This window comes from Saimiri boliviensis, chromosome 18 (assembly GCF_048565385.1).
Source record: "Saimiri boliviensis isolate mSaiBol1 chromosome 18, mSaiBol1.pri, whole genome shotgun sequence".
Lineage (NCBI taxonomy): Eukaryota > Metazoa > Chordata > Mammalia > Primates > Cebidae > Saimiri > Saimiri boliviensis.
Window position 1 is genome coordinate 10,978,618 of NC_133466.1, and position 18,382 is coordinate 10,996,999.

Genomic DNA, 18,382 nt, shown 5'->3' on the forward strand with positions numbered 1-18,382 from the left:
CTCCCATAGCCCCCACCCCCAAAGTCTGCTTCCAAACCACTGTCCTCCCACAAATGCTCTGGAAACTCTTCTTCAGGAAATCCCTGTTGTCCCACCTCCCTCCCGCGCAAGGAAGCGCCTGGTGGCAATCAGGACACCCACCGAGGTCTCCTCCCCGCGCGTCCCCCTGGGATCTGAGAAGACCAAGACCTAGAACGGAAGGGGGTCGTCCTAAGAGCTGAGGGAAGCGATCTTTACCTTGACAAAGAGGGTGATGTCGTGCTCCTGCCCCGGGGCGCGCTCCTCGGACCGCTCTCCGTCCTCCCGGCTGCCGTTTACCCGCGCGGCCTCGTCGCCACCTTCCGTGGGGCCCTCCTCCGCCAGGTGGTTGCTGAGCTGGGCCTGGGCCTCGGCGGCGCCCCTGGAGGCCTCCCGGTCTGGGCAGCAGTCGGTGGATTCCTCCTCGCCCCCGGCTGCGGCCTCCTCACTGGGCCCCTCCGGGCTCTGCTCTCGCCTCTCCTCCTCCTCCCCCAACTCCTGCTGGGGCCCATCCCCGACCCTGTCTTCGCCAGCGTCTGCCCTCGCGTCCCCGGGAGCCTCTTCCTCGGACCCCTTTTCCCCAGGGGCCTCGGCCTCCTCCGCCACGTCCCGAGCGAGCTCCCCCAGGCTGTGCCCCTCGCTCTCCCCCGCTGCGACCTCAATCTCCTCGGCCTGGGGCGGGAGGCTGCGGTCCCCTCCCTCCTGAGGCTCACTCGAGACCCGGCGCGCCCCTCCTGCTGGACCCTCGGCGTCCATGCTGTCCCCCGCCGGGCCCTCCAAGTCTGCGCTGTCCCCCGCCGGGCCCTCCAAGTCTGCGCTGTCCCCCGCCGGGCCCTCCAAGTCTACGCTGTCCCCCGCCGGGCCCTCCAAGTCTGCGCTGTCCCCCGCCGGGCCCTCCAAGTCTAAGCTGTCCCCCGCCGGACCCTCCGCGTTTACACTGTCCCCCGCCAGGCCCTCCGTGTCTACCCTGTCCCCCGCCCGACTCTCCGCTTCTACGCTGTTCCCCGCCGGGCGCTCCGCGTCTCCTGTGTCCCCCTCAGGGCCCTCAGGGTCTACGCTGTCCCCCGACGCCCCCGGCGCACTGCCTTCCGACGCCTCGGGCCGGTGCTCCGCCTCCTCCTGCCTTTCGGTGACCGTGGAGTCTCCCGGCGCCCCCTGAGCCTCCCCCGGGTCCTCGCCCTGCGCGCCGCGCCCGGGGCTCGCCCCCTCCACCTGCGGCGCGCCGCTCGCCTCCTCCCCTCCCTGGGGCACCTCGGCGCCCTCCGGGGCTCCCTCCTCCGCCTCCGCCTCGCCCTGCGCCGCTCCGGTGCCCTGCGCCTCGGGTCCCCGGACTCTGTCCAGCCCGCCGCCTCCCGCCTCCTTCACCGCGGCGGCGTCCCTGGTCGCCTCCTCTGCGCCCTCGCTCGCCTCCCGCTCCTCTGCTCCCCCGCCCGCGGCTCCAGACTCTCCGGATCTCTCACCCAGTGGGGGGCCCTCCGGCGGCCCCTGGGGACCCGGGGCACCCCCCTCAGGCTCCGCGGCCTCAGCCATGACCGCAGATCGTTGTCCTTGATCGGGACCCCTTCCCTGAAGCTGCCCAGGGGTCAGTGGCGCTGGGCAAGGGGCGTGCTGCGGAACCGTCCGTGTCCCCTCCGAAGGACGCCCTCTCGGGATTCTCGCCGTAAAGATTTATCCAGGGTGCTGGGGCCTTGCAGGGGACCCTTGGTCCCAAGGCTCTGAGCCCCTTCTGCCCGGCTGAACCTCTCTGGACTCTTGCTCCACCGCTGGAGCTTCTCCCCGATTGCGTGTCTGCTTCCCTCCCGGACCCCAATCTCGCCCCCGAGCCGCAGAAGTGTAGCGTGTGCTGGAGAGGGCTGCTTTACTCCTGCACCTTTGGAAGTGTCCGGCCGCTGTCCGGCGTCCTGGGGTTGACCAGAAGTCCTCGGTGCTAACTCCATCCCCTGGGGTTTGGGTGGGGTTTATTTTCCCCTCCTCCCCGCTCCTCCCCCCATCCCCCGAGTTTGGGTGGCCTGGGAACTTGGCCAATGACAGCCTTTCTCGTGACCCTTGTGGATTTTGATGAAAAGATTGGGGTGTTTCCTGGAATGGCTTCAAATTCCAGAGTCACTTAAATCACCCCCTCCAAACACACACACCCACACCCAAACACCTCATCCCCACCTTACCCCAGGAGTGAAGCATCAAGCTACCCTGGTACCCAACTGAAGATATCCAGGTTATACCTGGTGTCCAAGAGCAAGGGTGTAAATCTCGGAGAGAAGAAGCAGGGAGGTCACGATGGCCACCACCTTCCCGTGTCTGCAGGGCCCTCCGGAGAGGTTCCAGAAGCCCCTCATATAGGCACACAAGGAGCCAGTTGAGTTTCTCTGAGCAGAGCCGGACACTGGTGTCCATGAGGGGCCCTTCTCCTGGCCTGCCTGGAGAATCGTGGGAGTCCTGCGCTGGAAAAAAGTTACACCCTCATCCCCAGGGTCTCTTAAGACTGTAAGAGTCTGTGTATCTTGCTGATTCTCCTAGATTTTTAAACTCACTACCAGTGCTTCTGCCTCAAAGTGAAGAGCTTGGGGGTCTGGAGGTGGGGAAAAGAAAAGCCAAGATGCTATGGAATTCCCTGGATTAGGGCTCTCTCAAGATCACAGACCCAATACCTTGTTTAAAAAGGAAATTATTATGGTGAAAAGTATGTTGTAAGCTTATTATAAGCCAGCCTACTTCTAGTGAGTCAGCAAGAAACTGGATTACCCCAGGTAAGACTGACTTGACTTGTCAGGCTTTATATGGCTTTGATATTGGCCTGAGATACATTAGCCCCTTGTGCCCACAGAAGGTTCTGTTTTCATTGAAAGAGCTCGGGGTGTCTTTGATGTGGCTTGGGGTCACACATTTGGACATCATCAGAATGTGTCTCCTAATTCTCATTGCTCATAGCTGACAGATGACAAGACAGGAACCCAGAGACACCCAGCTTCATGCTACCTTTCTCCACAACTGTGCTCTGTCTGGGTAGGTATAGGCCAGAAGCTTCATCACCACAAAGTGGCATCTACTCAAAGCATGACACTCACAAAGGTGAGCTAGAGATGCACCTGAGCTGTAGAAGCTCTAAGTACCTAGAAAAGAAATCCTGCTGCATTCACCAAGGCAAGACAGCAGCCATCACCCCTACCTTGTAAAGAAAGATGAAGCCAGCACATTCAGCCCCGATCAGCAAACATGGTGCAGGTTTACAATCCTTTATGCAAGTCCCATGAGCCCAGACGTGTTTCAGAAAACAGAATTGTTAGAAAGATGATTGACTGATTTGACTGTATATTATATAACACAGCACATCACTTTGTTATCAAACACATTAATATTTCTGCAGTAAGACAGATGAGATATGGTAAAATCACACGTAACTTCAGGTCTGTCCTCCACCCCCGGGTTTAGGTTCACCTCCAACTGAATTCAAGCCATTCTGGTTCTGATTTTACATGAGTTCCCAAAAAAAGCTTTCAGTATTCAGAGCCTTTTAGGATTTCAGAACGTTTATAAAAGAATTGTGGACCTGTTAACCATGGAAGGGCTCTAGGTTTATTTACACTGCTTAGAAAAATGTGAGATTAGTTGGGTACATAACTTTGTCCTTAATTACAAGTGAACTGTCTTCAACACTCGACTTCTGCAAAGAACCAAATTAAAGACTTACGTGCGTAATAATATTCCATAAACTTTAGCTCAATCAAATTTGATAGGAATTTGTTGGCTATGGGGAGAGGGGTTGAATTTCTAGAAAAATTTCCTTTTGAATTGAGCCTAAAGATGATCGGCTACTGTTTGCAGACTTGGCACAGTCAGAAACAAAGCTGTTGGCTGAGTGGCTGAGAACTGGCCTGGATAATGTCCTTGTGGAAAAACAATGCTCATAAAGTCTATTCTGTCCTGGAAACTGATCCTATGGATCACACAGGCTATTTGATCTTACAGATTTGGATTTATTATTTTATAGGGTTTGGGGTCATTTACTCACGTTGACATTGGCTCTCAAAATAACATCATTCTCTCTGCAGAATGTAAAATCTTTCACTTAATGATAATCTTAATAAGCATTTTGAAATTTTTCTGTTAAATATTTTTGCAAACTTTTTTGATTTTCTGTATTTAAATAAAGTTTATATTTAAATAAATGCAGGCTCAATCCTGAAAATACAGAAACAGAAAATAACAGCTCTTCACAAATTTTCCATAACCAAATTACCGACAACTAAATATTTTATTTTAAGAGGGAAAGAGAAAGAGATAGATTGTTCTAGACTCTGGATATACCGCAGTAAATAACATTAGGAAGGTCCCTCTTTAAACAGTCTGGAGCAAAATAAATAAATAAATAAATAAATAAATAAACAAAGAAATGAGATAATTTTGGATAATGTTACGCTTTCTATAGACACATATGCCCATGTGTTTACAGACGTGCCCAAACTGAAAACTTTGGCTCCTTTTTTCCACATCCTGCATCCAACCTGCCAGTAAATCCAACTGGCTTCACATTTTTAAAATATATATCCAAAGCCAGGCATGACTCAGGAGGCTGAAACAGGAGAATCGCTTGAGCCCAGGAGTTCTAGACCAGATTGAACGCATCATAGTGAGACACCATCACTAAAAATACACAAACACACACACACACCCACACACACATACACACTCACACACATAAAATCCAACCTCTTCTCTCTACCTCCATTACTACTGTGCCAGCCCAAGCCACCATCACCTCCTGTCACCTCGATGATTGCCATCACCTCCGAACTGGTGCCTGGCCTTTAACAGTGTGCTCTCTACTCCATAGCCAGCAGATCCTCCTTGGAAATCATGAATCAGACCATACCACTTTTGTACTCAAAATTGTTCAAAGGTTTTCTGTCTCACTCTAAGAAAAAGTCAACTATTTATGCCTGAAGTAGAGGTCCTACAAAATCAGGCAACCTCAGTCTCTTTCTGGGGTACCAGACTTCTATGGCCCCTAAAACACCAGCCTGCTTGCTGTTCCTAGAACTCGTTGACCATTCCTGTGCCTGGGATGCCACCTATATTCTCATGGCTTACTCCCTTACCTTGCCACAGTCTCTGATTAACTATTTTCCCCAAGCACTCCGTTGTAAAACACAACCCCATACTGTATGCCTTATTTTCCTCTGTAGCAGCTATCTTCATCTAGCACATAATATATTCTAGTTATGATCTGTCTACCCTCCCTCACAACACTAGGATGGTGGTTCTGTGAAAGCAGGGGTTTTTGTTTGTCATTGCCGAGTACAGACCAGCACATAGTAGAGCTCAATAAATATTTCCAGTATGAGTGAATACCCACATGCCTTCAAATACATGTGGACCAACCTGAACTAGTTTTGAAAAATACCTTTCTCAGTTAGTTTTATACTTTTGAAGGCCGAGCTAATGTCACAAGACACGCTATTCACAGAAATTCTTATCTACTGAGTTTGCTCAAAAAATACTTTAGCAAATTCTTTTAATTATTAGCAAGGGTCTAGTTGGTTCATATAAAGAAATACAAAGGAAATACCAAATAAACAGACTTGTGAAGGTCGCTATGAAGTCGCTTAGAGACTTGCACATTGTTAACCTGGCCTCAACACTAGATTAGCTATTTAAATACCAGGGAGGGTTAAACAGAGGTGACAAATTCAGAGATGGATGACAAGAGATGAAGTTGTTGATAATTAAGTAACTTTTAATAATTATAGAGTCCTTCTGCCACACATTATAAGGAATCGTGAAGCAGGCAAACTCTGGGATTACAAAGAAAACCTTAAGGGCTTATAAACACTGTAAGGGTTTGTTGCTTTTGTTGTTTTTCCAGAAGGAATGGCCTCATTTCCATAGAAATCTGCTCTTTCTCTAGCAGGTATCTGCTCCTTTCAGAAGAGCCCTTGGGATTATAATGCCAGATATTGAAAGTGACTTCATCCTTCTATAATGCAGGACATTAAAATATTTATCCTTTGATTGACCCTTGCCAATATGCCAGCATCCATAGCCCTGAGCACCTATTGACATATAACACTTTAGATAATTCGATGTCTTACAGGAAACACTGGGGAAAACAAACAAACAAACAAACAACAAAAAAAAAACGGTAAATAAGGCTAATGAGAAAGGATGTCACTAGAGCATGTTTTGTTCCCATGTATCCAGAAAACACCCCTCATCTGCCAGGAAATAAGTAAATTGTGAATAGCCAACAGATGCACAACTGGCCATTGTGATATCTTACAATCTTTTGTTTTTACCAATTTACCTGACTACAGGTCCGTGAAAAAAAAAAATGTGTGCCATATCTCAAAATTAAGTCACCACCTCTATATGATATAGTCATAAAATTGTGATCTAGAAAGACTATTTCTATACTATTCACAGAATTGAGAGGATCTATCCATCCATTATCCACCCATCCATCCACCCAACCACCCAACCATTCATTCATTATCCATCCATCCATCATCCATACACACATTCACTCATCCATCCACCCACCCATCCATCCATCCATTTATCATTTCATGAACTTTTTCTGAAATTGACTTCATCCTTTCTTGTGACAGGGGCTCAGCTGGTGCTGGAGAAATAAGCACCAACAATCCAAGGTTCCTACCCTGCTGTGTAACTCTGCAGAATGGAAGAAGCTAACTAAACTGTTGAGTTTCTGGTAGTTTCTTGCTGGTGTCTCATGCCATGCTTCATCAATAGTTTAAGTTACAGATTTATTTTACCTTATAGGGTATACTTAGGGAATAAATATTTCAGAACCACACTTTGTAAATTTATTTTTACTACTCATAATTTGAACTGTATTTCTTAAAAACTTGGAGTTGAGTGTTTGAAATGTGTTTATTTACTTAGTACACATAAAATGAAATCATTTAGCTTATGAGTTTATTGTAGAGTATCTTACTAACATTTGAGCTTCTCTTTTTAATTTGGTTGAGTTCAATCCAAGTGGCCCAGAAAGCGATCAGGGCTAAGAAGGGTGGTCTCCCAGTGGTGAGAGACTTGGCTTTGCTGCAGATCCCCTTAGAGGCATATGTGTTTGATTGCGTGAGTTCTGCGCTGTTAGAAAAGCCCTTTCACTTGATGGGGTACCACTCTTTGGATGCACATCTTGGATCAGATGGTCTTGGGGTTTCTTTATCCCTTGAATTCTGTATTCTATGACCTAACATCTCACATATTTAGAAGTCTAATCAGAGTGCAACAAAGCCCAGAGTCAAAAAGTGAGCAAAAAAGATCTCCCAAAGCAAAAACAATATAATAGAGTTTGCCTCTTAAATAAAAATGTGAATGTTTTCCTCAAAGATGAACAACTTGAACTCTCATTCAGAGGCTACAATTTTTTTCTGAATTCGTTCTAACCTGTTATCTGGTTTCCTAATCCAGAATACATTGGAAACAGCCAAATAGAGGGGCTGAAACAGTTGCCTTCATAAAAACAAAGTGCTTAAATTAAAAGCAAAAATGACACTAAAAGTCTTAAGTTTTAGTTATCAATAAAGTTTATTTTCTCATTTCAAATGAACACAAAAAATGAATTATTGATTGAAAGAAAAAAAGGAAGCAAGGAAGAAAAAGACAGGGGAGGAGAAAAGGGAGGGAAGAAAAGAAAAAGCCTTATAGGCCTGGCACGTAGTCAGTAACAACGAAGGAAAATTTAAAAAGCAAATTAATGATTGTACGTGTTGGGAAAAAATGGCACAGATATTTAGTTTTACTTTATTATGCTAATGAATTGGCATCATATTATTGGGACAAAACGCCAAAATGTGAATATTTCATGTAGAATACCTTAATTTAAATAAACTATATATAACTATTTGTTATAGAATTATCCATCCTGCCAAAAAGACATTATATGTCAATTAGAAACTTATGCAGGGGGTGGTGGCTCACGCCTGGAATTCTAGGACTTTGGGAGGCAGAAGCAGGTGGATCACTTGAAGTCAGGAGTTCAAGACCAGCCTGGCCAACATGGTCTAAAAACGAGTTAGGTGCGTGATAGGAAGTGAGGAAGGTCCTAGATTTTTTTGTGGAGTGAGAAAATGGGAAATGAGATATACTTCAAAATAACCGTATTTGGTGAAGATTTGATTATTTGGACATATTTACTTATCCTTATAAATATAAGTGGTTTTAAGGCATTGCTAGCCTGTAACTCGCTGGTGCATGTATATTCATTACACCAGAAAAAATCCTGTTGGGTGAGTGCAGAAGTATTTGGTATACATAAAACTCAAAAGCCATTTTATAAGCTGTCTTCAAACAAGGAAGTTGAATTTTCCCAGAATCAAATTGGCTCACATTTCAAGAGAAACTCAGAACTCACAAAATATCCATTGCATTTTTTCTGTGCCTAGCTAAACTCTTATTCTTTATTCTTTTCACTTTTGCTGTGAGTGTACATTGCTATAAATTCGGGTGGCAGTTCTCCTCAGTAGAGATAAGATTAGACGTTTCACCTATCAGTGGACTTTGGAGGCTTTGTTAAAGTTCTCTTTCATCAGATTTGAAGGCATAATTGTTAGACTGTTGTAAACTGAGCAGTTTCTGGAGTCACAGAAACAAGTAGAGACTATGTAGCTGCTTGAAATAGGTGGGTTATGCATTAATCCACAGACATGAGTCAGCAGAGAAAAGGAACTGGATTCTGTCTCCACAGAATGAGAGTTAGCAAAAAGGAATCCCCTCCACCCCCGACCCTGAGTTTCCTTTAAAGTTGTAGCAACAAAAACTGGATCATCTAATACGAAGGTGGCATGATCAAAGTCCCCAGAAGGTACATAAATAGAATTCAGAAGGTTCATAAGGAAAAATCATATTTTTATGTTCACCAACCTCACACTGAAATTTGGCATTTCCTTTCTTTATGAATATAGGAAACAAATGGTAATAATAATAATTGTACTTGTGACTTTGTCCCCAAGAAGAATCACAGATTTTTTTATATCTCATTACAGATGTGAATTATCTCAAAATATTACTTACACTCATTACTACTTGGAAATTTCTGCAGTTATTAGACCTGCCTCTTGATCTTATTTATTGTAATCATAAAGAAACATCATATGTATCTGCATCACACATTTCTTAATATTTAATAACTATATATCAATATAATTGGCTTCCTTGAGATCCTATACATTTTGATTTTTGCACTGAAAACATTATTCAAAGAAGGGTTTCCCAGACTAGCAAAGGGCCCATAAATTAGAAGAGGTTAAGAACCCTTAAACTAGAATTTGTTTCTCAGTGGTACATTAAGTGAAATTTGCATTTCTCTTGAGAGGACTGCAGGTTATAACGGTGAACTGATTTGTCAAAATAAGACAAATAATGAAAAAAAAACTAGAAGTCTTGGAACTGGGGAATGGATAGGCATCTCAGTATTAAGAAGGAATAGCTACAGATACATGCAACACGACAGATGAACTACAAGTGCATTTATGAACATGAAAAAGCCAGACTCAAAAGGCTGCATACTCAGCCATCAAAAACGATGAGTTTGTGTCCTTTGTAGGGACGTGGATGAACCTGGAAACCATCATTCACAGCAAACTGACACAAGAGCAGAAAATCAAACACCGCATGTTCTCACTCATAGGTGGGTGTTGAACAATGAGAACACATGGACACAGGGAGGGGAGCACTACACACTGGGGTCTGTTGGGGGGAAACGGGGGAGGGATGGGGGTGGGGAGGTGGGAAGAGACAGCATGGGGAGAAATGCCAGATATAGGTGAAGGGAGGAAGGCAGTAAGTCACACTGCCATGTGTGTACCTATGCAACAATCTTGCATGTTCTTCACATGTACCCCCAAACCTAAAATGCAATTTTTAAAAAGGCTGCATCCTGTATGATCCCACTTATAAGACACTATTTCCAAGTCAAAACCATCATTGGTTGCCTGAGGGTAGAAAGCGGGCAACGAGGATTGCCAACAAAGAGAGACAGGTGACTTTGGAGGGCTTGTAAATTTTTGTGTTTCAATATATGCGAATTATACCTTAAAATACTCTAAATATCATCCATACGCTAGTTGCCTGAATATCCCTCATCTTCTAGATCTGCCTCGGTCTCACCTGGCTCCCTCTGCTCTAACCACCTGCATCTGCCCCATCTCAAACCCATCTCCACCTGCTACTCTCTTTGCTCCTCCTCATCTTGGTCCAGGTGAATGCAGCCTCTTTTCTGTGGTTTTTCTAACACATCATCTCCCAGAAGGCAGTTGGGCATAGTTAGGACATAATTTACAACCAAGCCCAAACACGTTTGAGAGTGAAAGTGATTACTCGGGGGCCACAGGTGCCAACCATGAGGCTATTCTGGAAAAGTAGGATACACAGCCCCCTGCTATGGGAGTTGCTCACTCAAGGTTAGGGCCAGTAATGGGCAGCGGGTCGGGGCTGTTCCCTGCCCACCTCAACTCAAATCTTCTCTCAGCTTGCCCACTCGCGACCCCCAAATCCCTCCTCATTTATTGTGCAAAGCAATTTATCAACCCTCTCTCTGCTTCATTCCTCACCCTGTTCCAAAGTCCAAAAGACCAACAAGGGGCTCTTACTAATCAGTTTGCTCCCCTGGTATGAGTGTGCCCGCTCTTGAACCCCCAGAGACAGTAGTGGTCATAGCTAATGGGTCATAATTATTTTAATATGCTGAGCTCTACCTGTGAATTAGATCACTCTGGCCTTTTAGGCCTCTTTGAGGTAACTAAAATCACTCTCCCCATTTTACAGATAAGTGGACTGAGGTTCTGCAGCATCAAATAACTCTGGAAAGCAGCAGAGCTAGGAGTTCAACCCAGGTGTCTGGGACAGCAAGTGACTAGCAGAACCCCTGCGTCAGACCAACATTGCCCTTGCCTTGTTCGGGGCACGGAGCACAGGTGTGCACAGAGCCAATGATTGCTGTCTGCCTGCCCCTCCTCCTCCACCGGCATGATTGTGTTGTTTAAACAACCAAATAAACTCAACAGCTGCCAGATAACCCAGTGGTTTCCACTTTGTGGCTGTGTGAGCTCAAATAATCAGTGATGAGATCTGCCAACGGTCAGCGTGAGCTTATGAACTCGGCTCAAGCACCAGAAGAACTTTTCTCCTCCACTCACGCTAACCTTGTTCAGAAATGTGAAGTCACTTCCCCTCAAGGCATTAAAACTTAGACTTGACACTACACCAGTAATTTCTCTATGTCTCCAGATCTGTGAATGCAAACGGAAAATGTAAATGGAGAATTCAGGTATTAGTCTAGAAATGCCTCCTGGGCAGATTTCACTTTTCCATTTCATCCAAATGCTTGCTAGTAAGACCAAAAAAAATGGCTTTATATAACTGATCTTCCCTTCTTTATTAATGAATTTGTTGACAAGCTGGAGGGTAGGAACTTGAAATGCGTTTTTCTCATAGAAATAAGATTGATAAATGGTGATTAGGTGTCCAGAGACGTTCATTCATGTGAGTTCTGAGAAGAGTCCAAAAGGGGAGGATGGAAAAAAAAGAGAGTTTCATTCTCCTTTCTTGGACCCAAAAATCAATCTACCACAAACGTTTGTAGAATGAGCGAGTCTCCGGAATCTCCCACCCACTTCTCTGAGGGCGTCATGTTACGCTTGAGAATTCCAGGTTCTTGGTTTCCTCTTATACGTGAGGAACTCGCAGCTTCCCCATCTGCCTCCCTTCATCATCCCAATCACCTACTATCCCTCCCGAAATCAAAACTCTTATCCTGTTAGCGAGGGTAAGTTCTATGGAGAGTTTTTAAACTGGAACAGCAAACTTTTATATGGTGCTGACGCTATGCCAGGCACTGCCATAAGCATGTAACATACACTAACTCATATGATTAATATAATCCTAATGCTGATGATGTAAAGGTGTGGAATAGAGAGGGTAAGCAATTTGCCCAAGGGCACCCCGTTGGAAAGCAGCAGAGCCCCACAGTGTACCCAGACAGCCAGGCTCCAAAGTCTGTGAACCTAACCCCATGAGCTTAACCCTTCCTAGGGCTGGGGAAGCATGTGCCTGGTTGCAAGCATTGTGCCATGTGTGCATGCAGTTAGCAGTCACGCCATGGGACCTGCTGGTTGCCAGCCACTGCGCTGGGGCCAAAGACACAGGTGTCACAGGGCCATCTAGCCTATGTCCTTGTGCAGCCTCATTCCTGGAGGGCTTCAGGCAATTACACAAGCAATGACAACATGAGGAAGTAAATGTCCTGCATGTCTAGGAGTATCTAGGAGGAGTGCCCAGCTGTGACCTGGAGCCAGGCCAGGCAGGTATGGGGAGGGTTGGTCAGCTGTGAGGTACACCTGAAGGATGAAGGGATGTTTCACTGGCCAGGAAAAAGGTGAGAGATGGAATTCCAGGCAAGGAAGAGGCATGGGAAAACCCCAGAGCAAGGCACATGCCAGGGGAAAAAGTCATCTCTGTGAGAACGGAGCCAAGCGTGAGCTGAGAGACCTGGAGAGGCAGGAAAGGGCTGCACTCGGTTCTTACCTTTTTAATTTCTTTCTTTGTTTAGAGACACGGCCTCACTCTATTGTCCAGGATGGAGGTGCCATGGTGCAATCATGGCTCACTGAAGTCTTGCACTCCTGGGTTCAACCAATCTTCCTGCCTTAGCCTCCCGAGAAGCCGGGACTAGAGGCACAAGCCACCACTCTTCACTAATTTTTTTATTTTCGATTTTTTGTAGAAACGGGGTCTATGTTGCCCAAGCTGATCTTGAACTCCTGGCCTCAAACAATCCTCCCACTTTAGCCTCATACGGTATTGGGATTATAGGCATGAGCCACACACCCAGCCAAGGACTGCACTTTGAGGGGCCCCATGAGCCCCATCAGAAAATCTGGGCTTTATCTGAAAGCATTAAGGCGCCCCAAGGGGCTGTCCACTGTGGGGTGGTATGCATCGCTGTGCATATAAAACATGCAGATGAGTTAGGAGGATGCAGTGGCAGTCCCGGGGGATGAAGGTGGCCTGGATGACACATTGGTCCCCACTCTCTACAAATCTAATGCAACCTCTTCCTGAAAAGTGGAGGCTCCAACCTTGGAAGTCCAGGACGTAAAACCTGTGCTGGGCTCACCATCAAAGAGTAATGGGATGGGGGGTGTGGTCTGACGAGGGCCTGACCACCTGCAGACTGTGATTTTTCCACCAGCAATTCTCAACCAGTGGCAATGTGGCAATGTCTGGAGCCATTTTTGGTTATCATAGCACGTGGAGAATGTTGCTGGTAACTAGTGGTCAGGCCGGAGATATTACCACACATCCTGCAATGCACAAACAGCCTCCATGGCAAAGAACTACCCGGCCCCAAAGACTACCAGTGCCCATGCTGAGAACCCCGGCACTAAACAGATTCCCCAAAGAAAACCATTGGTAAACAATTCAGAAAAGCTTCCCATGGGATGGAGAAGGAGCAGCGTGGCCCTCAAGAAGCTGCCAAATTCAAAAAGTAAAAGGAGCAAAACAACCCTTAAAAAAAAAATCCCAAACGGAAAAATAAAATAGCAAACCTTTATGCTGGCCTCAGGGTCTGGTCTTCAGCTTCCTGAGCCCTTGGAGCAGGTTAGCCCTGTGGGGTGCAGGACAGGCCTCAGGTGCCCGGTTGGATAATGGAGGTAACCCTTGTGTCCTGGATATGAGGAGCTCATAGTACATCACCCACGCAGACGCCTAATAAATGTCAGTCCCTTCCCACTTCCGTCTTCTCATTGGAAGCCTGAACCATGGAAAAACGGAATGTCTGAGAAGATAAGGATCCCATTCAACCTCAAACGGCACTTCCAGAAGCAGGGAAATGAGGAATAGTGGTCCCCAAGGGGTGGGGTGCCCACTCCCCAGGAAGTGGGGGCATGACACTCTGGGAGAACGAGGAAGAAAGTAAATCTGAGCACATACTGAGAAATCGATGGGAATCAACCTTCCTTAATACACATTTTTGGTGTAGGTTTTAGAGCAAGCTTATCCAACCCGTGGCCCGTGGGCTTTGAATGTGGCCCAGTGCAAATTCACAAACTTTCTTAAAACATCATAAGATATTTTTGCGATTTTTTTTTTTAGCTCATCAGCTGTTGTTGGCATATTTTATGTGTGGCCCAAGACAATTCTTCTTCCCATGTGCCCCAGGGAAGCCAAAAGAATGGACACCCCTGTATAGTGAACATGATATACGAGTCTAGTGACATTCTCTATTAACATAAACATTCATGACTAAAATGCTTACATATAAATGCATAACGTGTATTGACATATTTACATGTATTGAGATATTGGCAGTATCTGCTTCAAAGAATTCTCTTCTTTTGCTAATAGGGGCACCTCGCACAGAGCTCTCGGCTCTCGAATGAGATTATTGGAGAGAATTTGACTTAGGAGGAGTTGTTCTATTTATTCTAGTGCCTTAAAAATATTTAGATCAAAGGTCTGTACCCTTCCAAAATTTGACTTCGAATGCAAGGCTGGTTCACTCCTTCCCTTAAGGAACTTTTCTGGCTTCTGGCAGAGGTGTACTTAAAGCCATTGTGCCAATGATTCGAATTTTCAGCAATTACCAGGTGACTTCCGGCAGAGCCCCAGGCAGGCCTCCCTTCCCTCTGCTCACAGGCCCCACTCTGCCTTGCAGAGAGGGTGACCCCCCGGTCCAGGATGGAAAGGAGCCTGCATTTAAACTGCCGCTTCAGGGCCAGGGCTGGAAAGAATGTTTTGTTCCTCAAGCCTTTATTTGTTTTGTTTGTTTGTTTGTTTTTGAGATGGAGTCTTGCTCTGTTGCCCAGACTAGAGTGCAGTGGCACAATCTCGGCTCACTGCAACCTCCACCTCCCGGGTTCAAGCAATTCTCCTGCCTCAGCCTCCCGAGTAGCTGGGACTACAGGTGTGTGCCACCATGCCCGGCTAATTTTTAGGTTTTTAGTAGAGACAAGGTTTCACCATGTTGGCCAGGCTGATCTCGAACTCCTGATCTCAGGTGATTTGCCTGGTCAACATGGCAAAAGCTTGTCTTTACTGGAAATTATCCAGGCCTGGTGGTTTACCCCTGTAATCCCAACTACTCAGGAGACTGAGGCAGGAGAATCGCTTGAACCCAGGACATGAAGTTTGCAGTGAGCTGAAATCACACCACTGAACTCCAGACTGGGCAACAGAATAAGACTCTGTCTCAAAATAATAATAATAATAAAATAATTAAAATAATAACTTTGTAAAGAGATTAGCAATTTGGATGTCCAAATGTTGATCTCTTCTGGATTTATTTGCAAGCACTGAGTTTTTCTTTTTCTTTTTCTTTTCGACACAGAGTCTCACTCTGTCTCCAGGCTGTGGTGCAGTGGCGTAATCTCGGCTCACTGCAACCTCCACCTCCCAGATTAAAGCAATTCTCCTGCCTCAGCCTCCTGAGTAGCTGAGACTACAGGTGTGCGCCACCACGCCCAGCTAATTTTTGTATTTGTAGTTGAAACGGGATTTTACCATGTTGGCCAGGATGGGCTTGATCTCCTGACCTTGTGATCCACCCGCCTCAGCCTCCCAAAATGCTGGGATTACAGGCGTGAGCTACCACACCCAAGCAACTCTGGATTTTTCTAATGACCTGTCTTCTTAATGAATCTGCAGCGCCTTTATTAAAACTCCACTCTGGCTGATTCATATACCTCCTACACTGTACTTCATGCATGTTTCACATACTTCTTGTAAAATTTACACAGCTGATGTAGATCCCATTTCTTTAAAAAGGCCCAACCTTCCCTTTCAACTTGACTGAAGCCAACAATGGGCTGGTTTCAGTGAGCCTTGTTTCGTTCCAGGGCCTACCTGTGAAACGCATTTATTCCACCAGGAAGCTTTTGAAGAAATCAGTCACCTGATCCCTCCCTGGTATCCATAGGCTCTGGGAGGTAAAGTTCCTGTTTTCTTTCATGGGCATCGTCCTTTCACAGGCCTTTTTAAGTGCCGTTGTAGCTTGTCAGGAGGGCAGATCATATATCCAAGGTGTATAAACCCCCTTTCAGCACGCGTTCACCTGTGAAGGGGTTTTTGGCAGGTGATCAGCCTCCAGGAATTTACAGTCTTGACTCGCTGGCAAAAGCCCTAGATCATGGGACCCAAGCTCCCTGATTTGGTGGGTGAGCCTTGGAATTACACCTACCTGTATCAGACAGGCTGGCGTGCTGTTTCTGTGCTCAGATAAGTAGAATCAAACTCTTTCCAAGTTTCCACGGGCTGGCCCGTGCAGCCAGCCGGCTTCCTTTGGAGGTGATGTAAGGCAAACAGAACCCTGAGTCCTAGATTGGGGAGCAAAGTGGGATTTGTAACCACAGAGGGGACTTCATGCTGGAGGAAATTCAACGCCCTGTGCAGGAGGGAGTTTTTCTTTTCTATTGGATTCGAGGAACATGCAGTGCCATCATAGGACACTTTGGTACCAGGATCCTTCCCCCTGGGGACAGCGTGAATTTTTTTCATTGAAATAATTTCAAAGTGCAATAGTTTTCACAATGCTGAAATAGTCAGCTGTGAACGCTGGAATTATGGCATTAGAGCCCCTTTGTAACCGGCAACTTAGTAGCTAAGTTGGCTTGTTTTCATGAACTCATAAAACTTCATTTCACAGACACACTGAAGAAAACCTGCGAGGGGAAGGAAAAGCTCAGTCTGTCCAGACACTTTTTCTCTTGATTGGAATGTTGTGCCAATAAGTAATACAGGAAGTTTCTGGTTTAACAGCATGAGAAAGAAACATACAATAAAAACCATGGATTGGGTGGCATTATACTCTACAGGGGAACTTGACGTTGCCCAGCAAAATTGTATAAGCATTTGCTCTTTGACCCAGCAATTCCACTCCTAGGAACCTTTCTCAAAGTTACACTGGCAAAAAAAAATTTTTGCAAAGGAGATATATGCACAAGCTATTCACAGAAGTGCTGTTTTTAATAGCAAAAGGCAGGACACAAATCAAATGTCCATCAACAGGGAACTGGTTAAGTTAGAAACTGGTTGAGTAAATTAGGGCGTATGCACGCAATGGCAATGAGTGAGAAATTGTTCCCTCTATTACTATGGAACCAGGGGACAGTTTCAAGTGAGAAAAGGAAGAGAGAGAGAGAAACGTGTAAAAGGGCTGAGATGGGGTGCACAGTGAACAGCAGCAAATGTGTCCCTGCATTCTGTGAGGCTCTCCAGCAAATTAATCAAACCAAAATGTGGTCTTGGAAACCCCAACTCGCAGCCAGTTGGTTGTAAGTTCCTGAGACCTGGACACAGGGCCGGTGGGAAGGAGAGACTGAGGCAGGAGAATTACTAGAACCTTGAAGGCAGAGGTCACTGTGAGCCGAGATCAAGCTACAGCACTCCAGCCTGGGTGACAGAGCGAGACTCAGTCTCGGAAGAAGAAAAGAAGGAAGGAGGGAAGGAAGGAAGGAAGGGAGGGAGGGAGGGAGAGAGGGAGGGAGAAATAGTGCATTGTTTTAAGCCACTAAGTTTATAATGATTTGTTATGCAAGCAATAGTAAACAAATACAGGCACAATAATTGAAAATGTTTTACAATATTATAATTACAAGTCTACTGTGTGAAACAGTGATAAATGTTGTGGAGAAAAACGAATCAGCAAAGTGGGACAGCAGTGTGGGAGGAGGAAGGAGATGCAACAGGTGACATCACTCATGGCTCCAAGTCCTGCCATCGGCGTGCAGATGACCCACTTGGCAGAGAAGCCTTACATTTGGGGATTCGCTCGGTTCCCTTTTCCTTTGACTTCTCTACTTCTCTGTCACAGCTCTCCCCTTGATCCTACAACCCAACACCTAGGACATCTTTGGGACTGTCATTTTGGAGCTGGTGCTACACATCCACGTTAATATCCCTCAAGGCAGTTGGCTCCATTTGCGGCATGGAGCTCTCTGGTGAAATTGTCCAGTTACAAACTTTCAACAGCCTCAGAATTTTGTCCAACGAGAGGCATTTCAGGCAGTTGCTTGGAGTCCCCAACTTTAATGGACACAACCCACTTTCCGGTGGACACCAATTATTGATTTGCTTCAAGACCAGGATATGATGAACGTTTCTCAGGGTGGGAGCTCCCAGAAGCAGCATAACCACTGTCCACCTGTTAAGATGCAGGGAAGCTGCTCATATTCCAGTGGGGAGAGCAAGTTCAGATTTGTTACAAGCATTGAGGAGCTGCTTGGATGGAACTTCAGCCGCCATCCTCCTGAGTGGAGGCACTCAATATTTATGAGCAGATAACATCACCTGCTGTTTTCTCTTCCTAGGAGTCCATTCAGGTTACCAACAATATATCAGG

The 18,382-nt window shown here is 46.1% G+C and overlaps 1 protein-coding gene across 1 annotated transcript in view; it reads right to left on the reverse strand.

Annotated features, from left to right (window-relative positions):
* Positions 1–1,696, reverse strand: part of CLIC6 (chloride intracellular channel 6) — a 39,278-nt gene extending 37,582 nt beyond the window's left edge. Inside the window, exon 1 of the mRNA XM_010338292.3 lies at positions 238–1,696. Within this exon, the coding sequence (XP_010336594.3) occupies positions 238–1,548 (1,311 nt within the window). The 5' untranslated portion in view covers positions 1,549–1,696. The remainder of the gene's footprint in view (positions 1–237) is intronic.
* Between the last annotated feature and the right edge of the window lie 16,686 nt (positions 1,697–18,382).